Genomic DNA, 23,044 nt, shown 5'->3' with positions numbered 1-23,044 from the left:
TTTCAATGAGCCTGGCAGGATCTAAGAGTGATGTCTATTTTCATATTTCTCTTTGGATACCATGTTGTGAATTGTGATCCTAGTTACAGAAACAGGAAAATGTTTGGAGGAAGGGATGTAGGCCCGCTGAAATTGATGGCTTCCCAGGGGCTTTCATATCTTGATAGTTTTATGAGTGGAAGCTTTTTCTTGCATCTGAAAAGTCTAGCATTTTTGAGAACAAGACTTTGTCTTTTTCCATATGCCACCAATGGTGCATTTGTCTTTCCTGGTATCTGCAATCATTCCGAGTAGAAAGGGATGATAAGTATGTTGGAGGTCTGATTTTGTGCTTTATCTTTTCAGGTGCATCTCCAGGACCCTCTCCAGTCTGAGTCATCTCAAAAACTTCAGTGCCTGCTGACCAGATGGCGGGAGAAAGTATTTTCTCTCCTGGTGCAGCTGAAGTCTCAGGAGCTGAGTCATAGGGATGACACTAAACTTTTGGAGAAGAAGGTACGGTTTATCCATGAACAGGGACTGGGGGCCTGAGCGGATTAGAATATACACAGAAAATACCAGAGGTTGTGCATTTTACAAATGGGAACTCCTTAACTTATCAGGCTCTGTGGTGGTGAGAATGCAGTACTGCAGGCTAACTGCCCACTGTCAGCAGTTCGATCCTGACGGGGCTCGAGGTTGACTCAGCCTTCCATCCTTCTGAGGTGGGTAAAATGAGGACCCAGATTATTGGGGCAATATGCTGACTCTGTAAACCTCTTAGAGAGGGCTGTAAAGCACTGTGAAGCAGCAGATAAGTCCAAGTGCTGTTGCTGTTTGGTTGAATTGATTAAATGCATATACTGATCTTCCCAGTGCGTTCATTGGGAAATGGGTACATTCTCTAGAAAACCCCAAATGGAACCTAGTAAACTACGATTTCTAGGTTTGTCAGGAAAGATTGGGAGGGAGTGGGAAGAGAATGCTGAACACCTAGATTTTCTGATGAGATGTGAATGGTGGCTACGAAAAATTCTAATTGCCTAGGGCAGGGGTCAGCAACCTACGGCTCTGGAGCCGCATGTGGCTCTTTCACCCCTCTGCTGCGGTTCCTTGTCACTCAAAATATGCGTCACAACTGCCAATGTGCGACACCCGCCGGCATGCAATTTATTGAGCTTTTCAACCCCTGGTAGGCCAACCATGGATAAATCCAAGAAAAAGAAAAGTTTCAGAAGAAAACAGAATGTTTAATTCAACTACATATGCTAGTTTTGTGGCCGCTCAAGAAATAGTCAGGCACAGGAAGGGTTTTGTGGCTCCCGGTGTTTTCTTTTCTATGGGAAATGGGTCCAAATAGCTCTTTGAGTGTTGTAAGGTTGCAGATGCCTGGCCTAGGGTGATAAAAGTACTTGTCACTGTGTGGAAAGGCTGTTGGGCTTGCTAGTTATTATGAATGAGGTTATATGAAGAATTCATGAGTTGAATCCGGTTAGCGGCCAAGAGCTTGAACCTGAATCAAGAGATGTGTAGATTTTGCCTTTAACCATGATTTACTAGGCAAGTCAAACCATGACTTACTATGCAAGCCAATTTCAGCCTCAGCTCCTACCTCATCTGCGTTAGAATACTTTTAAATCAAGAGTGCACAGCCTCTTGACTCCCAAAACTTCCTAAAATATTCTGAAAAGTAAATACAGAAAAATATTCTGTATTTTTCAATGTTACAGAAGGGGGAAGTTATTAAAAACTAATATGGACTAATCATATTTATATAGTTTGTTTTCTTGTGATTGGTTTTGATCATTGCTGTGCCTTCGGCTTTCACTGGGTCCTATATTATTTGAAGTGGTGCTCACAGTATGCCCCTTAAATTGCTGATCCGACATTTTGGTTTATTGTTTCTTCTGTTATATTGTTTTATCCATCTTTGTTTTTAAAGTCTGGTGGCAGATGTGTGAGGAGTAAAATATATAAGGCATGTAAAGGATTTCACATGCCTTTACATGCTTGGAAGTACATTATAAAACTTAAGTAGCATTGTATCCAGCCTTACGTATTCTTTTAAAAACTGTAAATCCTCCAGAGTCTTTTTGGAGTTGGGCAACCTTGAAACCCAAGAAATAAGAGCCAATTTAGTGTAGTGGTTAAGGTGCTGGGCTAAAAACCAGGAGACTGTGAGTTCTAGCCCTGCCTTAGGCATGAAAGCTAAATGGGTGACTTTGTGCCAATCACTTTCTCTCAGTTCAACTCACAGGGTTATCGTGGGGAAAATGAGGAAGAAGGAGTATTATGTATATTAACTGCCTTGAGGTACTTATAAGTGGATAATTCACTATCCCCAGGTAAAAGACATGGAAGAAGAAGTGGCTTCTAGAGAACAGAAAGTAGCGTTGTTGCTCCACAGTCTTGAGGACAAAACTGCTGAAGCGGATATGGAAAGAGTAAGAAACAAGGTAATATATTCTCACACAACCCCTCTTGAAACAGAAAGATTTGTGACTACAGATCCCTCTGTATTATAGAAATAGAATAACAGAGTTGGAAGGGACCTTGGAGGTCTTCTAGTCCAACCCCCTGCCTAGGCAGGAAACCCTACATCACTTCAGACAAATGGTTATCCAACCTCTTCTTAAAAATCTCTAATGTTGGAGCATTCATAACTTCTGGAGGCAAGTTGTTCCACTGATTAATTGTTCAACTGTCAGGAAATTTCTCCTTAGTTCTAGGTTGCTTCTCTCCTTGATTAGTTTACACCAATTGCTTCTTGTCCTGCCCTCAGGTGCTTTGGAGAATAGCTTGACTCCCTCTTCTTTGTGGCAGCCCCTGAGATATTGCAAGACTGCTATTATGTCTCCCCAGTCCTTCTTTTCATGAAACTAGACATACCCAGTTCCTGCAACCGTTCTTCATATGTTTTAGCCTCCAGTCCCCTAATCATCTTTGTTGCTCTTCTCTGCACTCTTTCTAGAGTCTCCACATCTTTTTTACATCGTGGCGACCAAAACTGAATGCAGTATTCCAAGTGTGGCCTTACCAAGGCATTATAAAGTGGTATTAACACTTCACGTGATCTTGATATTATTTGGAAATGGTTGTCCCCAGAGTGACTGATAGTAGTTGGTAGTTGGTAATTGATGGAAGAAAATGAAAGGAGGAGAATTAGCTGTGTTTTAGGAGAGATTTTCTCAGTGGAAAGTATAACCACTGTAGAGAAGGGGTGTGGCTTTAATTTTGATTAAGGGCACTCTAATATCCTCTTTGTTTAGATAACCAGAGTTTGTGAATTAAATACTGTTTTATATTTTTGATTGAACATTGTCCATTTTCTTACAGAGGAAGGTGTTCCGAAAGCTGAGTTGTTCCTCCCGTTCACTGCAGTATGGCCAAACTAACAAGCTTGTAACAATCCTTAGAATGAGAAAAAGCAGTCTCTCTCTATCCTAGTTACCTCCTGCCTTGCTCTAGAGTTGGAGCTTTTGGGCAAAGCTCTACACATAATTTATTTTCTCCTTGATTTATTAGAGCCATGGTGGCTCAGTGGTTAGAATGCAGCATTGCAGGCTAACTGTTCACTGCCAGGAGTTCAATCCTCACCGGCTCAAGGTTGATTCAGCCTTCCATCCTTCAGAGGTTGGTAAAATGAGGACCCAGATTCTTGGTGGCAAGAGGTTGGTAAAATGAGGACCCAGATTCTTGGTGGCAATAGGTTGGCTCTAAACTGCTTAGAGAGGGCTGTAACGCACTGTGAAGTGGTATATAAGTCTAAGTGCTACTGCTATTTGAGCAACATGCTGATTGGCCTTAGTGCAGCCAACCATCTGCTTTCGTTCTCTGGATGTAAACAAAGAGGTGTCTTCTGTGGATCTGGAGTGACTTATAGGGATCACTTGGGACACCCAAGTTCCCAGAGGATGGCCAGATCTCAAGGCATGATAGTTTGTGCACCATAGATGAAGAATGGTAGGCCTTCTCTTGTTAATCCAAAGTATCAGGGAAGCCAGGAGTTGGTTCCCTTGGCAGCATAAAACTGGAGCAGTTCAATTCTCACATTTTCCTATTATCGATGGCTCGGTACCATTTTGGATCTTCCATTTAAACAAGGAAGAGATTCTAAACGAACATGCAGCTCCTGATCCTAATGCTTTCTGCATTCCCCTGAGAGGTGGCCATTTTCTTCCCTCAGAATTTCACCTCTAATGTCCTTCCCAGACAAAACAGATGACAGCAGTCCCTTCCCCTGAATAAAGAAATTGCTATGCCAAGAGGTAACTTCTGTGTACTTTTTATTGCTATCTGTTTAGGGAAAAAGTGTTAGGAATTCTCGGTAGCCATCCGAAGATGGGAGGTAATTTTTTTAAAAATAGAATTGATCTAGCAATAGCACTTAGACTTATAAACTGCTTCACAGTGCTTTACTGTTGTGGTCCGCCAGCAGCCTGCGGAGCTGGCAGCGGAGTCAGACAGTGAGGAGGCTGGGGAGGAACATGGGCCAGTCCTGGAGTCTGGGGAAGGCCTGGACGAGGGCTCTGCATCAGAGGCAGAGATGGGGCCAGGGCCATCTGGGAGTGATGCGCGGACTCCGGAGCCCCCAGAGTCGGACAACAGAGAGGCAGAGGAACAGGAGTCTGTTCCTAGTGTACACATTCGCAGAGCTGCCAGAAGGCAAGAGCAGCTAAAGCAAAAAGGACGACTCGGGAGTAAGGCCAGGAGATGATTGGCCCCTCCCATAAGGCTTAAAAGAGAAACAAAGGCACTTGGGCCTTTTGCAGGAAAGCAACATTGCTAACTCTGTTTCCAGTCAACATCTCTTGTTTGTTTCTGAACTTTGTGGGGCCTTTGAAGAAGGTTGGTGATTATCCCAAAGGACTTGTTTTGCAACTAATTGGGACTCGGCTGGGAATGAATGTAATTCTCAGCTGTTACAATAAAATAGGTTTGTTTGGGAGCAATTGTGCATTGTAATGACTCAATAAGCCTAGGTCACAACATTTACAGCCCTCTCTTAGCGGTTTACAGAGTCAGCGTTTGCCATCAACAATCTGGGTCCTCATTTTGCCAACCTCGGAAGAATGGAAGGCAGAGTCAACCTTGAGATGGTGAGGCCCCTGTTTCCACTGGCACACCCAGAAACACGGTTAAAATTGGAACTTAGAATGAGAAAGATAGTTATTTAATTCTAAAATAGGGCCTTGCAGTAGCATTAAGAGTTTCTACCTTGTATAGTATATTCTGAAGAGATCACAAGAATTAATTTTCCGGCCTATTCAAAAAAGAACGTTCCTTTTCTTACAGACTCTGCAAGCAGAGATGCTGCACTGCAACAAACAAATGCATAGTTTTCAACAGAGGGCAGAGGCTGGTGAAAAAGCCCTTCGGGAACTGACCGACTTTGTCAGCAGGTAATAGAGAGAATGGATTCTAGGCTTTTCATCAAATATTGTTTCTGTTTGTACAGGTAGTCCTCGACTTACAACAGTTCGTTTAGGGAAACTTAATTCTCATAAAAGAATTCACACAGGGGAGAGACCATATAAATGCCTGGAGTGTGGAAAGTGTTTCCCTCAGAAAAGGTATCTACTGAATATAAAAGGGAGGAGCAGGAGTGAAACCATATAACGCAGGAGTGAAACCATATAAATGCACAGAATGTGGAAAGAGCTTCAATGTTACGATGGCACTGAAAAAAGTGACTTATGACTGTTTTTCCATTTAAGACCATTGCAGCATCTCCATAGTTACGTGATTAAAATTCAGATGCTTGGCCGCTGACTTGTATTTATGACCGTTGCAATGTCCCAGGGTTCGTGTGGTCGCCATTTGCCACCTTCTGACAAGCAAAATAATTGGAGGAGCCAAATTCACTTAACAACCGTTGCTAATTTAACCGCTGCAATGATGCATTTTAACAACTGTGACAAGAAAAGTCATAAAATAGGGCAAAAATTCACTTAACAAATGTCTGTCTCACTTTGCAACATCAATTTTGGCCTCAGTTGTGGTTGTAAACCAAGGACTGCCTATAACTTTTTGCTGGCTTTCTCAGTTACATTGGCCTCTGCCTGATGCTGTAGGTGGTGCCTTGCACAGTCTCTCTCACCTTTATCCTTATAAGATTATTTTGTTATTGCAAATAACAAAAAGGAGACCTTGCATAAGTCACTTGAGATCCTAGAGGAAAGTCACAATATAAATCTAATAACTCTTTGATAGCGCCTCTTTCATTTGTGAGACATTTTGTTGGATAAGAACAAACAGTGCACAATCCACTGTGATTTTTTTAAAAAAAATTATACATTTTTCTTTAACATACATAAGCACTTAGTAAACAGTGTATTGTCTGGGTCAGTTTACTTATACATAATAATAGTGATAATAATATTATTTACTTATACATAATAATCTTTCAACTTCTAATTTCTACCTCTATTATCTAACCATTGATAAAGCAAATCCCATGTTGAAAAGTATTCTGTATCTTCTTTATCTTTAATGTTAACCTATCCATTTCTGCACAATCTGGTATTTTTTAAATTATTATTTCATCTGTAGGAGTTTCCTCATTTTTCCAATGCTATGCAAATACAATTCTCGCTGCTGTCAAGATGTAGTATTAAATATATATTCCCTTTGTCATATTTTTCTGGTAATATACCTAACAAAAATATTTCTGGCTTTAAATCTATATGTTGCTTTGTGCCACTGTGATTTTTACTCCCCTTGTTTTTTGATCCTCCCCCCTCTTAATCATAAGAAAATCCATCTAGGATCACTGCAGCTGACTCATCTACTCTAGTTTTCTGTGCCAATATTGACCAGCCAAGTATATCTGGAATATTTACAAGCACGGACAGGAGAGCCTAGCCCTTTTCTCTTGTTGCATCATAGCAACTGGTATTTAAAGTATGCTTATAATTCTGGAGATGGTATCAGTAGCATAATCGTTCATGAATTTGTCCAGTCTTTTTAAAATAATCCATGTTAGTAAAATAATCCACGTTGACATTCCACAATTTAACTATTTGTTGGGAAAAGAAGTGCTTCTGATCTAGAATGGCCCTGACTGTCTCTGCATTTAGTTTCAGTGGATTATTTAAAAACCTAATATTGTGAGACGGAAGTGTTCCTAACTTACATTTTCTATATCTTGAATGATTTTATGTCTTCAGTCATGTATCCCATTGCTTGCCTTACTCCACGTTAAAAAACTGTAATCATTGTAGTTCTTCATTGGAGTACGATAGTTCTTGACTTACAACCGCAATGGAACCCAAAATGAGTTTTGCCATATTTTAATTACCTTGTTTGCCACAGTTGTTAAGTGAATTACTGCAGTGTTCCAATATTTGAGAGGCTGAAACAGAGAGGAGGGGGACAAGCTGTTTTCCAAAGCACCCAAAGGCCAGACAAGGAATAATGGATGGAAACTGATCAAGGAGCGATTCAATCTGGAAATAAGGACAATTTTTCTGACAGTGAGAACAATCAACCAATGGAACAGCTTTGCCTTTGGAAGTTGTGGGAGCTTCATCACTGGAAGCTTTCAAGAAGAGTCTGGGCTGCCATCTGTCAGGAATGGTGTAGGGTCTCTTGCTTGGGTGGGGGGTTGGACTAGATGACCTACAAGGTTCCTTCCAACTCGGTTAATCTGTTAAATAACATGGTTGTTAAGTGAATCTGGCTTCTGCATTGACTTTGCTTGTCAGAAGGTCACAAAAAGAGGATCACATGACCCTGAGACACTGCAACTGTCATAAATACATGCGAGAAGGGGATCCTGCAATGGCCATGTCAAAACTGGTCATAAGTCACTTTGTCCAGGGCTGTTGAAACTTCTAACAGTCACCAAAAGAATGGTTGTAAGTCAAGGACTACCTGTCCTTGCAACTTTTTTTTGCTTGCCTTTTTTGCATCTTTTCCAGCTCTGCAGTATCCTTTTTGAGGTACTGACAGAATCGATCCAATATCTACAATATGTTCTGTTTATTACCAGCTAATCTGGAGATTCACATTCAGTTTTAGGAGGTTGTAAAAACCTGAAGTGTTGAAGGGCCCAAATTCCCCATCTGGATGATTGTCACCATCTGTGTGATGTCTCCTGCACTCTGAAGTAATTCACTCATTGAATATACTCTAGGGAATATTCGCCATGTTAGAATAAAATGAAAGTGTAAAAAAGAATTCATTACCACATACATCCACATCTGTTACCTGCTGAAGAAGGACAACTGGTTAGGAAATCAGTATAATTAGACTGTTTATTTACAAGACAGTCCCAGTTAATTAGACACTCTGTTTTGCAAGAGTTAATTGATTTATATGTACAGAAAGAATAGAATAGAATAGAATTCTTTATTGGCCAAGTGTGATTGGACACACAAGGAATTTGTCTTGGTGCATATGCTCTCGGTGTACATAAAAGAAAAGATACATTCGTCAAGAATCATAAGGTACAACACTTAATGATAGTCATAGGGAAACAGTCAATATAAATCTTAAGGATAGTACTGGTTTAGAGCCTTGGTGTATATTACGAACCCTCTACTTTCCAAGTTAGAGATTCCAAACATCTTGAAAAGTTTTGAAATTCAAACCAATTGCTTTTTAGGCTAAAGCAGCAGTTGATGGGGCAGGAAGAGAGATGGAAGGCAGCTTTGTCAAGGCTTCTGGGCCTGGGAAATAGGGTCAGTTTTGCAACCAAGAGAGTTGACACCATCCAAGGTAAGCTATGGAGCAATCTGGGCATTAATGATCTTCACTGTAATCTTGTCTGGCATGTTCCCCCCCATTTATTTATTCAATTTCTATAGCCGCCCATCTCGATTCAGTTAATTCTTTATACCAGGGACGGGGAACCATGGCCCTTTTATGACAGGGGGACTTCAACTCCCAGAATTCCTGAGCCAGCCCTGCTGGCTTCCTGTAATATAATGGCTCAAGAATTCTGGGAGTTGAAGTCCCCCTGTCATAAAAGGGCCATGGTTCTCCACCCTTGCTTTATATACCATTAAACCATTACAGGTAGTCCTTGAGTTATGACAATTGAGCCCAAAATTTATGTTGCTGAGTGAAACATCATTTAAGTGAATTCATCCCAGTTTGCAATTTTCATTGCCACAGTGGTTAAGTAAATCATTTGTTAAGTTAGTAACGGTTGTTAATTGAATCTGGATTCCCCACTGACTTTGCTCTTCAGAAGGTTACAAAACGTGACCCCAGGATACTACGACAGTCATAAATATGAACTAGTTGCCAAGCATCCAAATTTTGATCTTGTGACCGTGGGGATGCTGCAGTGGTCGTAAGCGTGAAAACTGGTCATGTCTCTTTTTTTTTTCCAGTGCCCTTGTAACTTTGAATGGTCACTAAATGAACTGTTGTAAGTCGAGAACTACCTGTATGTTACTTCCCGTAGAACAAGAAAAAGCAATTCAGCTGTGGTTTTACAAAACGTTAGTTTTGAATTATTATTTTCAAGTAAGCTTCCTGCTCTTCTGGTGGGTGTTATTTTTAGAAATTTGCCGCTATTGTCTGTTGAAGGCACTGAAATGGAAATTGTAAACATTTCTCTTGGCTTATTGCAATACAAATGCTAATTCAAATAAAGGAAATCCCCTTTGCGCTTTGTTTTGTTACAATAATACCAAGTATTGCAACATGTTTCACAGAGAAATTCAGGGCTTTTTCTCTCACTACAGAGTGCAGGACATGAGATTTTAAAACTGATTCCAGTTGAGTATTATAAAAAGCATCTTAAGCCTGAATATTTAAACAGTGGATCTAATTATCAAGTGAGGTGGTGGGCTCCCATTTGTTTTTCTGGGTTGAGGCAAAAATACTAATTTGGATTCCTGCATACATAGACAATCCTAATATTAAACATTTATTTTTGCTGTCTGGCTGGTAAAGTCAGTAAGGAACAGAAAAACCTGAGTTCTAGTCCTATCTTTACTGGTTATTTTGGATCACTCATTTCCTCTCGGCACCTAGGAAGAAGGCAGCGGCAAACCTCTTCCCAAAATGTAGCCTAGAATATTGCGTGGCCTTATCCTTGCAATTAGCCAAAATCAAGTTTGACTTGCACACATAAATATGTATAAATATACGTGTATCCTGCTCCAATGTGACTGCGATCGGTAACTTATTATACAATACTTGTAAATTGTAAAAACAAAACATTTATGATGTAATATAAAATAACATCAACAATGAAGATAAAGAACAAATAGGGACAAAAATAAGATAATGAAGACAAAAAAAAAACCAAACAGGGACAAAAAATAATAATAATTATGGTGCATTGTGTAAGTTAATGATCTTGGTGGACTCCACCTTAGCAAAGGTGTGAAATAAATGCAAATAGAAGTCTTACCATCTTTACTAAGCTATAGTTTGTGGAAGCCATGATATAAAACTGATATTAAACAGATGATGAACTTGTGGCATGCCAGAAATCATTCTCTTGTTTAAAACCATTACAGCTGCTTGCCTACCACTTCTTATCCTATCATTAGAGTCACCTTTGGTGAGATGGGCAGCATGGATGGATGGATGGATGGATGGATGGATGGATGGATGGATAACTGCAGTCAGTGATCACTGCCAAAACAAAACTTGATTACTGTGATCAACATATTGTGCTTATTTTTTGGAGCTTGTTTTTTTTGGAGGGTTTTTTTTTTTTGCACCTCAGTGGTTAGATGGCCTAGACCAGGGGCCCCAACCTCTGGCCGTGGCCTACTAGTGGGCCATGAGCTATTTACAAGCGGGCCATGGAAACGGCAGGCAAGTTTCTGCCCATGCATCTCCACTTGCGCGAGCAGCCGGCGAGTGTGTGCCCGCACACTCGGTTTGTGTGAGTGGCAGATGTGCGGGCACACCACTTGCACAAGTGGAGCTGTGCACATGCATGCGCTTACCAGCTGCTTAGACACAACCATCCCCTCTCCCTCCCCACCAGTCCACAAAGCCGGAAGGGTTAGGGAACTCTGGGCTAGACACATATTTTATTGTGTTCTACTGATCTAGGTGAAATGTTAATATAGATTACTAGTCCATATATGATATGCCATACGCCAGTGGTGGGTTGCTATCAATTTGTACCGGATCGGGCGAACTGGTGCGCAGAAGCGCCGCACGCTCACAAGCGAACCAGTAGCAACAGGATTTGGAACCCGCCCCTGCCATACGCTAAATAAATAAATAAATGTTTCCCCCTTATTTGGGGTATTTCTTTTGTGGAGGATTGAGCTTATTGTCATTGAAATGTTCACCAACTGTTGTTTCTTTTCATCTTCAAGTAAAAATAACTCAGACTTTTGTGGAGTCAGGAGGGGGGAATAATTTTGTTTTAATTAAGTGTAGTTGTGTATGAAATGGCTTCCTGAACTCTGGTTTTTCTGCATTCATTCAAATAACCTTTATATTTCATACGATACACTCCTTCCCCCGCTGTAATTATATAATTACGTACATCTCGGTTTGAGGAGCTTATTTTTACCGTTCAGTTTCTATTTTGTGTTCTAGGGCTTGTATGTCGGAAAATAGCACTGGCAAAGCTTCAGCGAGAAGAAAAACACGTTGCAGGGACAGACCAAGAGTAAGTTCAAAATTCCAGGTCCCAGAAATAACTACTGTAAAAGGCAGATTGGTTAAACTCTTGATAATTCTGTATGTTTATTTAAAGGGGAAGTGCCAATTACTTTCTCCACTCTTTTCCATATTACAAATTATTGTCACTCGAGTATTATGTATGGATATTGAGGCTGATAAATTACTTCCTATGGCTATTCAGCACATATATGGCTAAAATGGAGTTTTGAATTCCAACCAAGTGCTATACTTTTCTGCAAATAGCCCATCCTTGTGTTAGACCTCCTGTGAGCCCCAGCACCTATTTTGATCCATGTGACCATGGGAATGTCATAATGGTCGCAAGTGTGAAAAACAGTCAGAAGTCACTTTTTTTCAGTGCCATTGTAACTCCAAACAGTCACTAAATTAACTGTTGTAAGTCGAGGATTACCTGTATTTGGGAGGTAGAGCTAGAAACCAGAACTTCTAAGCATCAGTGCAGTTAAGTCACAATATATATTTCATTCATGAACAAGGTGAAAAGAGAAAGTCCCAAGTATGATTCAATACTTACGGCTTCTGCTTGCCCTTTCTTTCCAGGATTCAGCCATCGTATGAAGACCTACAAGCTGAGTTACACATGCTGCATGAGGAACGAGACCGACTCTCTGCGGAGCTTAAACATGGGGCTCAACTGATAGAGAAGAAGGTGGCTGAAGCAAGAGAGAGAGGTGATTTCAGTACTATTGTATTTCAGACAGTTGATGCAGGCTGGCAGGATATTCCACACAGCTCAACATTCTAGAAAATGGGCAAGTCAGAAAAAAAAATCCAGTTTTAGCCCGTTCTTCGCCCAGAGATATAGGAAATCTTTCACATGGAAGAAAATTCATCTGTGTCCACAGCTGGAATCTGAAATAATGTGGCAAGGAGGCCTTGTTCGTTCACTGATGCTTCTCTATTTTTAAGGCTGAATTGAACAACTTTTCCCAACTTCTGGGGAAGGAATATAGCAATATTGGTTTGCTGTCTCCTCTTCTCATTTTGACCCTTTCTTTTCTCTCTTCTCCCAAACAGTGGAGACTGATCTGAGCAAAATGAGGGGAACGTTGCAGCACCTGCAGGAGACGCTAGAGGCAAAGACAGCGGCAGAGCAGGAACTGAGGCAACAGTTGGAGGCTACAGAAAAACAACTGGAAACAACCAACAGTGAGCTCCAGAGGACTGCCGGAGCTGCAGATAGTTTGAGACAGGAGGTGGGACAATTAAGAGCAGAGTATGAGAGAGGTATGTTAAGTTCTTCAGAAATGGGAAGAATTGATTTCTGGAGATAAGTAAGCTCTTGCATTAGAAGGTTCTTTTTTTTTTTCCTATGATGATGAATAGAAACAATTAGAAATTCCTGAGGCTGCAGGAATGCAATTGTAACACCAAAACACAGAGAACTACAGTTCTGTATTAAGATTTGCCTTGTATCTCAGGTATATTATCTGTAAACTGAATTTTCTGTGCTGCATCAGACACTTGTAGACTTAATCCTTCCTAAAATATTGGATCAGCCCCTTTCCTGAATGTGAACAACAATTGTGTTTTTTTAGCTTAATGAGAAAGGCTGAGTTGAAGATACACCTGAGATATGAAGTTCTTTTAAGAAAAGGTCCTCATCTATTTGAAGTCCTCCTTAATGGACATTAAGGGTTTTTCCCCCCCTGCAATTATTTCCTCTGAGATGGTTGTTGTTGTTGTTAGTTGCGAAGTCGTGTCCAATCCATTGCGATCCCATGGACAATGTTCCTCCAGGCCTTCCTGTCCTCTACCATCCTCTGGAGTCCATTTAAGCTCATGCCTACTGGTTCATTGACTCCATCCATCCACCTCATTCTCTGTTGTCCCCTTCTTCTTTTGCCTTCAATCTTTCCCAGCATTAGGTTCTTCTCCAGTGAGTCTTTCCTTCTCATTAGGTGGCCAAAGTATTTGAGTTTCATCTTCAGGATCTGGCCTTCCAAAGAGCAGTCAGGGTTGATCTCCTCTAGGACTGACCGGTTTGATTGTCTTGCAGTCCAAGGGACTCGCAGGAGTCTTCTCCAGCACCATAGTTCAAAGGCCTTAATTCTTTAGCGCTCAGCCTTCCTTATCGTCCAACTTCCACAGCCATACATTGCAACTGGGAAAATCATAGCCTTGACTATATGCAGGGTGATGTCTCTGCTTTTTAGTATGCTGTCTAGATTTGCCATAGCTTTCCTCCCCAGGAGCAAGCATCTTTTAATTTCTTGGCTGCAGTCCCCATCTGCGATGATCTTGGAGCCCAGGAAAATAAAATCTGTCAGTACCTCCATTTCTGCCCCCTCTATTTGCCAGGAATTGAGAGGGCCGGATGCCATGATCTTAGTTTTCTTAATATTGAGTTCCAAGCTAACTTTTGCACTCTCCTTCTTCACCAGCATCAAGAGGCTCTTTAGTTCCTCTTCGTTTTCTGCCATTAGACTGAGATGGGTAGGTAATTTTTTTTCAGACTGACAGAACATGATCAGATTGGAGGACTTCCAACTTTTTTTTTTCCCAGCTCTTTCATTTTATATTATTTATTCTGACTTCCTGGATGCAGCAATATTCTCAAATACGATCATCAATGATAGTATGGCTATTGGTATTTTCATATAATGGGGGCCCCAACAGTTGAATATATATACTAGATGGGCCAGTCATTGCTCAGAGTCCTTACGGGGCACATACAAAATCCCCCAAATCTCCCTATTTAAAATATAAAAATTATATAATTGAGATTGGAGGCTTACAGTTTCAAGAAAAAGTATGTGAACCCCTTGGGAGTACGTGGAGTTTTGCATGAATTGGTCATAAAATGTGCTCTGAACTTCATCTAAGTCACAACAATAGAAAAACACAGTCTGCTTAAAATAATACTACACAAACATTAGATGTTGCCATGGTTTAATTGAACATAACATGTAAACATTCACAGTGCAGGGAGGAAAAAGTATATGAACCTTTGGACTTAATAACTGGTTGACCCTCCTTTGGCAGCAATAACCTCAACCAAACATTTCCTGTAGTTTCAGATCAGACCTGCACAACGATCTGGAGTAATTTTGGACCACTCCTCTTCACAAAACTGTTTCAGTGTAGCAATATTCTTGGGATGTCTGGTGTGAATCCCTCTCTTAAGGTCATGCCACAGCATTTCAATCGGGTTGAGGTAAGGACTCTGACTGGGCCACTCCAGAAGGCGTATTCTGTGCTGTTGAAGCCATTTTTTTGTTGAATTATTTGTATGCTTTGGGTCATTGTCCTGTTGCATCACCCATCCTCTGCGGAGCTTCAGTTGGCAGACAGATGGTCGTACATTTTCCTGCAAAATGTCTTGATAAACTCTGGAATTCATTTTCCCATCAATGACAACAATCCGTCCAGGCCCTGAGGCAGCAAAGCAGCCCCAAACCATGATGCTCCCTCCGCCATGTTTTACAGTGGGGATGAGGTTTTGATGTTGGTGTGCTGTGCCTTTTTTTCTCCACACATAGTGTTGTATGTTCTTCCCAAACAACTCAATTTTGGTTTCATCTGTCCACAGTATATTTTGCCAGTAGTGCTGTGGAACATCCAGGTGCTCTTTTGCAAACTTCAAATGTGCTGCAATATTTTTTTTGGACAGCAATGGGTTCCTCCGTGGTGTCCTCCCATGTACCCCATTCTTGTTTAATGTTTTCCTTATTGTAGATGTGTCAACAAAAATGTTAGCATGTGTCAGAGATTTCTGTAGGTCTTTAGCTGACACTCTAGGATTCTTCTTTACCTCATGAAGCATTCTGCGCTGTGCTCTTGCAGTCATTTTTACAGGACGACCACGCCTAGGGAGAGTAGCAACAGTGCTAAACTTTCTCCATTTGTAGACAGTCTGTCTTACCGTGGACACATGAACATCAAGGCTTTTGGAGATACTTTTGTAACCCTTTCCAGCTTCATGCAAGTCAACAATTCTTGATCGTAGGTCTTCTGAGAGCTCTTTTCTGCGAGGCATGGTTCACATCAGACAGTGCTTCTTGAAACCAGTAAACCCAAAACAGGTGTGTGTTTTTAAAGGGCAGGACAGCTGTCAGCAACACATCCAATATCATCACACTGATGGGAGTCAAGGTTGGCTCACTCCTGGCTCCAATTAGCTCTTGGAGAAGTCATTAGGCTAGGGGCTCACATACTTTTTCCTCCCTGCACTGTGAATGTTTACATGTTATGTTCAATTAAACCATGGCAACATCTAATGTTTGTGTAGTATTATTTTAAGCAGACTGTGTTTTTCTATTGTTGTGACTTAGATGAAGTTCAGAGCACATTTTATGACCAATTCATGCAAAACTCCACGTACTCCCAAGGGGTTCACATACTTTTTCTTGCAACTGTATTACCTATGAGTGATGGATAGGGGTTGGTATAATTAATGAATCTAATGAGCAATTATGCATAACAAGAAGGGGTTTATTTAGGTTTGGTAGTTGCATTTAAACATGGAGAGCTGGCGGTGGCAATGATCAAATGAAAAAGGACCATTCCCCAATAGCAGAAATCACAGCAGAAAGCCCCTGGAATCCAGGGCATTAAATTTAGAAAAATGGGTTACGAGCAGTAGGCATTTAGTTAAGGTCAATGCCATTTCTTCTCAGCCCTGCAGGAGAAGGTAACGGAAGTTGAAAGGCAACTGCGGAAGGATCTTTCTGAAATGGAAAAAGCACTTAATACAGCACGGAGAGAACACGCCAAAGCAGGTAAGAGTTGTCACGCTGTTGTCTATGGAAGAAGGCTGAAGATGTTTTATCTGTGGCAGAAATATTTTAAAAAGCCTTTTGTGGTAAAGGGATAACAGAAGATTTTTACTACAAGGCCAAGCTACGGTTAAGGTTGCAAGATGGACTACTTGGGTCCATGCTAAAAAAATTATATTTATTTATTAAATTTATATGTTGCCCATCTCACTATCAAGTGACTGGACGGCAGGTTGCAATTCAGGAGGGAAACCCATTCTATCCAGAATTTAGCCTGGAATGACCTTTATCTGAACTTCCAAAGAGCTGCTGCCATTCACAGTAGATGGCCTGCATCGTTTGACTGACCTTAGGGCAATCGGATATACGTGGCAAGAGGCTTGTGTTTCTCACTCTCAGCAACATGAATCCCTCTTTAAATGTGCTTACATCCTTAGTGGTTGCCCTTCGGCAAGCTGAGCGACAGGCAGCCAGAGACAAAGCAAGGAGTGAGGAACTGGCAACAATTCAGGAGTCTGCAACACAACAGGAAATGGCCCGTCTAGAAGGACTTCTGAAAGAGCTTGAGAGGGACAAAAACGTGTTAATGGTATGTTCAAGCAGTAAGGGGGGAATTGTTTACCCCATTGCTGGCTTTTCATTAAGATTGTTTCCTTCCTCTTATAGGCCACCTTGAGGCAAGAAGGGCTATTAGCCCAGTATCGAAAGAATCGGCTGCCAGCAGTCCCAGCTAAGTCAATTGGAAAGACAGGAACTAGTCCTCCATCTAAAGGTATAGATTTGTTGCCTGAGAATTCTATTTTTTCCCTTAAAAATATATTGTTTTATCATAAAAAAGAAAACACAAAACAGTAAAAACAAACAAACAAAATGAAACAAAACAAAAGCTGTTATCTAAATAAATTGATTCTATCTATCTATCTACCTCTGTATCTATCTATCTATCTATCTATCTATCTATCTATCTATCTATCTATCTATCTAAAACTCAACAAGTTAAACTAAATATTACACTAATCTCCAAATCCCTCTGTTAACCATCCGTTATTATATTTAACTCATAGAAAGTCCACCGACGGTTTCCAGTTTCTTATAAAGCTGCCTAATCCATTATCTCTAAGCAAAGCAGTTAATTTTAAGTTTGAGGAACAAACTCAGACTCAACCCATCCAAGACCGAGTGGCTGTGGTTTCCGTCGTCCCGATATAGTCAGTTGGCGCCATCTCTGACTATTGGGGGCGAGTCGTTGGCCCCCACAGATGGGGTTCACAACTTGGGCATCCTCCTGGACTCACGGCTGTCTTTTGAAGAGCATATGACGGCCGTAGCCAGGAGGACTTTTTATCAGGTTCGCCTGATTCGCCAGTTGCATCCCTTTCTGGATCGGGACTCGTTACGCACGGTCACTCATGCCCTTGTCACCTCACGCCTGGATTATTGTAATGCTCTCTACATGGGGCTCCCCTTGAGAAGCACCCGAAGGCTCCAACTGGTCCAGAATGCGGCCGCGCGGGTGGTAATGGGAGCAATGTGGCGCTCTCATGTAACCCCCCTCCTGCGCGAGCTGCACTGGCTCCCAGTGGTCTTCCGGGTGCGCTTCAAGGTTTTGGTTACTATCTTTAGAGCGCTCCATGGCTCAGGACCAGGGTACTTACGAGACCGCCTCCTGCCACCAATAACCTCTCACCGACCAGTTCGCTCCCATAGAGAGGGACTCCTCAGGGTGCCGTCGGCCAAACAATGTCGACTGACGGCCCCCAGGGGGAGAGCCTTTTCTGTGGGGGCACCTACCATCTGGAACGGGCTTCCCCCGGAGTTACGAAACATCCAAGACTTACGCATTTTCCGCCGAGCCCTGAAAACATTTCTATTCCAACAAGCTGGTCTGGCCTAACTCTCCCTTTTTAATTGGCTTTTAAACTGTCTTTTAAATTGGGTTTTAAACCTCTTTAGATAAATTTGGATGTTTTTTAATCTTTGATCCTAAATTACTTAATCTGTTTCTTAATAGTTTTTAACTTCTATATGTATTTGTATTTATTATGGCTGTTCACCGCCCTGAGTCCTTCGGGAGTAGGGCGGTATACAAATATGAAAAATAAATAAATAAAATAAATAAATTTTGCCATCTCTGCTAATTCAGTCAATTTCAAAATCCATTCTTCATTTTTTCCCCTGTGCTGTCTCCAGTTAACATAAGTATCACATGTTGCTTCCTGTAATCCTTTGCAATTCTTATTGTTAGTTTATTTGTAAAAGTTTGAGAGTTTTTTCCTAAATTTTAGTGTTTCCTTTTTCTTCTGGTTTAAGGATGTTTGGTCCAGGATTTTGTTGATGACTTCCTGCCCCTAACACATCATATCCTTTAAAGATATTTCTTTTCACAGAATCCCTATTTGCTGTGTTGGATGACTTACAAACTCTGGGTGCTGCTATCTTGGAGGAGGAAAAGCCTGACAAAAATACAAACACCCTTATGGACACTTAAAAATACAGTGGGAAAATATTGGAGAAGCAAGGATGAGAGAGATCATTTTATTTTGTAATAAAAATGATGTAAATAAATTTATATTTGAAATGTTCAGTTTCAAAGTTCTGATTGTCTCATAAAGACTATCACAGATCTCCCACATGTTTGGATGGGGAAAAATAGTTTAGGACCTCTAAAAATCATACCAATTGATATTACATAACACAGTTAGGCCTATTCCTTGCTATATTGTTCTTAACAATAGATTAATCAATTACATTCAGTTTTAAGGCAACTGGGATGATTTCACCACAGCCACATAAGCAATAAGATGGTTAACTTTTTTAGATATCAAATTATAATATCCATTCCATTTTAATTCTATAGCTCCATACTATGGTGATTTTATTATGGTTTTATCTTAATTTATTTTCCATATAGTATTGTTCATATATCTTACACACACGCACACATACTTTCTGAGACTTTAAACTATATTTGTATATCAGTGTGCATGACCTCTGTAAATGCCATACATTAAATAAATAAATAAATAAATAAATAAATAAAAGTATAACATTAGATTCAGTCTGAAACACTCATTTTGCTGGACCAGATAAAAAGGAAGTAAGATATTATGTTCTGAAAGGAATTTATCAACAAAACCAAAGAGAAACAGTTACTCTATAGAAAATACAAATAGCACATACCGGTAGAACCATTTAATTTTTTTAAGACATTCAGCTTTCTATTTTTGCTACCACTGCTTAAGCACCTCTGTTAATACATTAAATAAGCTCACCATGCTTATTTCTCCTCAAAATGCTCACCATTTCTCAAAAAAAAAAAAAAAAAAAAAAAAAGACCCAAAGGTATACTGGCTAATATTTCCATATGAGCAAATTTATTCCACATAACAGCTCCAAATTATAAACCTTCCCTCCTTGACCATGCTTCCCTTGATGATGTTTCCCTCTTTGCTGCTTGTTTTTTCCAATAAAAGTGTGGGAAGAACAGAAGAGGGTGGTTTGTTGACTGGTGACCCCCTTAAATAAAATAACTGAGTTGGAAGGGACCTTGGAGGTCCTCTAGTCCAACCCTCTGCTGAAGCAGAAGACCCTATACATTTCAGTCAGATGCTGGCAATCTCTTAAAAATCTCCAGTGATGGAGCACCACAACTTCTGAAGGCAAGTTTTTCCACTGATTTATTGTTCTAATTTTCAGGAAATTTCTCCTTAGTTCTAAGGGGGGGTTTTCTCCTTGATTAGTTTCCATCCACTCTTTCAAAGCGGCTGCATTCATTTCTTCTTTCAAACAAGGAATCCTTGCGGATTCTCACTGTCACTGTGTTATGTGTTTGTCAGCTGAGCATCCATTCTGAGCCTGCCAGAGAACTTCTATCACGTATCTATAGCAACAGAGATAAGACTAGTCTTGTGAAACTTTAAGCTACTGCGCATGTCTACATTTTTTTCTAACTTCCTGATTTATACTTCCTTTGTTTGTCTGTGTGATAAGCTGCCGGTAAAGATGTAGTTAGTTAGTTTTTTCTATTTTTATAATAAAATATATATTTATATTTATATAAATTATATAATTTATAATAAAATCTTTATTAGAATATATATATTTCGGTTTTTCTTTCTTTAAAGTATACAGCATGGAAAACAAGATCCATCCGTCTCTAATTAGGTGCAATTACCCCAGGGGGAAAACGAGGCTGATTTACACTTTGACACTCACGCCCCATCACCACCTCCTGCCCATCCTTCAAGGGGGTTCTCAGCTTGCCCATACAGGTTGTCTTCAACTTATGACCACAATTGATCCCAAAATTTCTGTTGCTAAACAAGACACTTGTTAAGTGAGTGTTGCCCCATTTAACAACCTTTCTTGCCTCAGTTAAGTGAATCACTGCAGTTGATAAGTTAGTAACCCGGCTGTTAAGTGAATTTGGCTTCCCCATTGGCTTTCTGGCTTGTCAGAAAGTCGCAAATGGTGATCACATGATCCTGAGACACAGCAACATCATAAATATGAACCAGTTGCCAAGCATATAGAATAGAATAGAATAGAATAGAATAGAATAGAATAGAATAGAATAGAATAGCATTTTTTTATTGGCCAAGTGTGATTGGACAAACAAGGAATTTGTCTTGGTGCATACGCTCTCAGTACACATAAAAGAAAAGATACATTCGTCAAGAATCATAAGGTACAACACTTAATGATAGTCATAGGGAAACAGTCAATATAAATCTTAAGGATACCAGCAACAAGGTTACAGTCATACAGTCATAAGTGGGAGGAGATGGGTGATAGGAACGATAAGAAGATTAATGGTAATAGTAATGCAGACTTAGTGAATAGTTTGACAGTGTTGAGGGAATTATTTGTTTAGCAGAGTGATGGCGTTCGAGAAAACTGTTCTTGTGTCTAGTTGTTCTGGTGTGCAGTGCACATGATTATGGGGATGTTGGAAAGGTTGTAACTGAAAAAAACGGGTCATTAGGTCAAATGTCTCAGGAGATTCCCAGTCTTCCAGGTCATGGTTGCCCCAAAGGTGCCTTTTCAAGAGGCAACTGGATTTTCTGCTTTTTCTTATAAGACCCTGAAGAAGCTTCTTGGATAAGAAGCGAAACGTCTTCAAATAAAAACCAGAAGGTCCAGTTGCCTCTTTTAAAAAAAAGCACCTTTGGGTCACAAGTCACTTTTTTCAGTGCCGTTGTAACTTTGAACGGTCACTAAACGAGGTAAATCGAGGATTCCTGTTACTGGGCAACTTTCTAGGTAGAAAGCGAAGCTGGGAAGCGGCCCTAGTCCTCGCTCCTCCTCCCACCTTCCTTCCCCTCTTCCCTCCTCCCCCCCGCCACCCAATCGCCTTCCGCCGGCCGAACGCGCCAACGAGGCCGAACCCCCACCCTGACGCTCCCAACCAATCAGGGCCTTTCCTCCGCCCCAAGCCCTGCGTCTGGCCTCGCGCGCTTTATGCTAGCCGACCCGCCCTCGAGCCTTCCCAGCCAACGGGACAGCAAGGCTTTCTCTGGGAGAGGCCAATCGGCATCGGAGGCTACGGCCGCTCCTCCTTCCCTTCGCTTCAGCCGGGCCAATCGGAAGGCAGCGCGCGCCGCTCGGAGCCCCGGGGAGCGGCTTTTGACAAGGGAGAAAAGCCTCGGGGCCAGAAGCGAAGCGGGGACCTTTATAAGGCTATTCGAGGCGTCGCCAAGGAGACGGAGATTCGAGAACCCTCCGGCCTCCCCCCCCCCACCACCACGCCCAAGATCGCTCGTTGCTACGGCGACGCCCGGGTTCTAGAACCGAACCGGGTTGCCTGAGCAGAGCGGGGCGTTGGACGTTCCAGAACGCTTGCAAGGAAGGGCGGATCGGCTTCGCTGCCGGGCAAACCGGAGAGACGAGAAATCTGCAGCTTTTTGTGGCCGGCCGGTATAAATTCGAATTCATTTCCAGGATCCTCAACCTGCTGGAGAAAGCCGAGGCGGTTTCGATCCGGTCCCTCGAGATCTGCATCCTCCCTTTCCCGAGGAAGATGCGCGAAGAAGCCCGGCGGGGCTGATTTCCACGAACTCGGGACCTGCGGGGTAGTTTTCCCTGCCGTGGAAACCTGCAGAAGTGGGGGAAGGAAAAAAAAAAAAAAGACTTCAGGCAAGAATTCCCATGGCTGGTTGCAGACACGGGTGTTTTGCACTCACAATGCGGGTCAGGAGTCAGTCTGACTCGAAATTGCTCTCGAGGAACTAATTGTCCTTAAAACATCTTGCGACGCGTGTCACGCAACGCGTGTCACGCAAACCGCGGTGGTCTTGCAACGCTGTCATGATGAGATGAAAGGGGCTGCATGACTGAAGAAGCCTTATTTTCTTCTTCTTCTTCTTCTTTGCAGTTAAATCAATTGGGGTTAATCAAGGAAGCTCTGCTGATGGAAGGATCCTGGACTGCCCACCCCTCACCCACCTGCTTTCAGGTAGAGATGAACCTGTCATTGCACAACAGCCTGTGATTTGGGACATTCAGCCAATTTTTGTAACAATCTCAGTTTTTGCAATTGAACCCTATTGTCTTACATCCAGTCCTTGCTGCTTTTCCCTTAAAAAAAAAAAAAGGTTGCTGGCTTGTCACAGCGGAAAGTCAACTTGACGGCTTGCAGGTGGAGTGACTGAACCCTGCCTTGAACCTGCTTTGTCACCTGACACCACTGTCTTTGGATTGAGGGAGACCTAGCC

At 41.5% G+C, this 23,044-nt stretch overlaps 1 protein-coding gene across 1 annotated transcript in view; it reads left to right on the top strand.

Moving 5' to 3' along the window:
• The window catches only part of CCHCR1 (coiled-coil alpha-helical rod protein 1), a 28,260-nt gene extending 9,409 nt beyond the window's left edge, over positions 1 to 18,851 (top strand). The window contains 11 exon segments of the mRNA XM_070933427.1: positions 346 to 495; positions 2,325 to 2,435; positions 5,275 to 5,381; positions 8,588 to 8,700; positions 11,506 to 11,578; positions 12,154 to 12,284; positions 12,631 to 12,840; positions 16,233 to 16,334; positions 16,769 to 16,920; positions 16,998 to 17,103; positions 18,719 to 18,851. Of these exon segments, the coding sequence (XP_070789528.1) occupies positions 346 to 495; positions 2,325 to 2,435; positions 5,275 to 5,381; positions 8,588 to 8,700; positions 11,506 to 11,578; positions 12,154 to 12,284; positions 12,631 to 12,840; positions 16,233 to 16,334; positions 16,769 to 16,920; positions 16,998 to 17,103; positions 18,719 to 18,819 (1,356 nt within the window). The 3' untranslated portion in view covers positions 18,820 to 18,851.
• Positions 18,852 to 23,044: the final 4,193 nt, after the last annotated feature.

This window comes from Pituophis catenifer, unplaced genomic scaffold (assembly GCF_029215685.1).
Source record: "Pituophis catenifer annectens isolate HBS135680 unplaced genomic scaffold, rPitCat1.0.hap2 SCAF_2, whole genome shotgun sequence".
Lineage (NCBI taxonomy): Eukaryota > Metazoa > Chordata > Lepidosauria > Squamata > Colubridae > Pituophis > Pituophis catenifer.
Note: the sequence above shows the minus strand (reverse complement) of the source record. Positions and strands in the feature narration are given on the sequence as shown.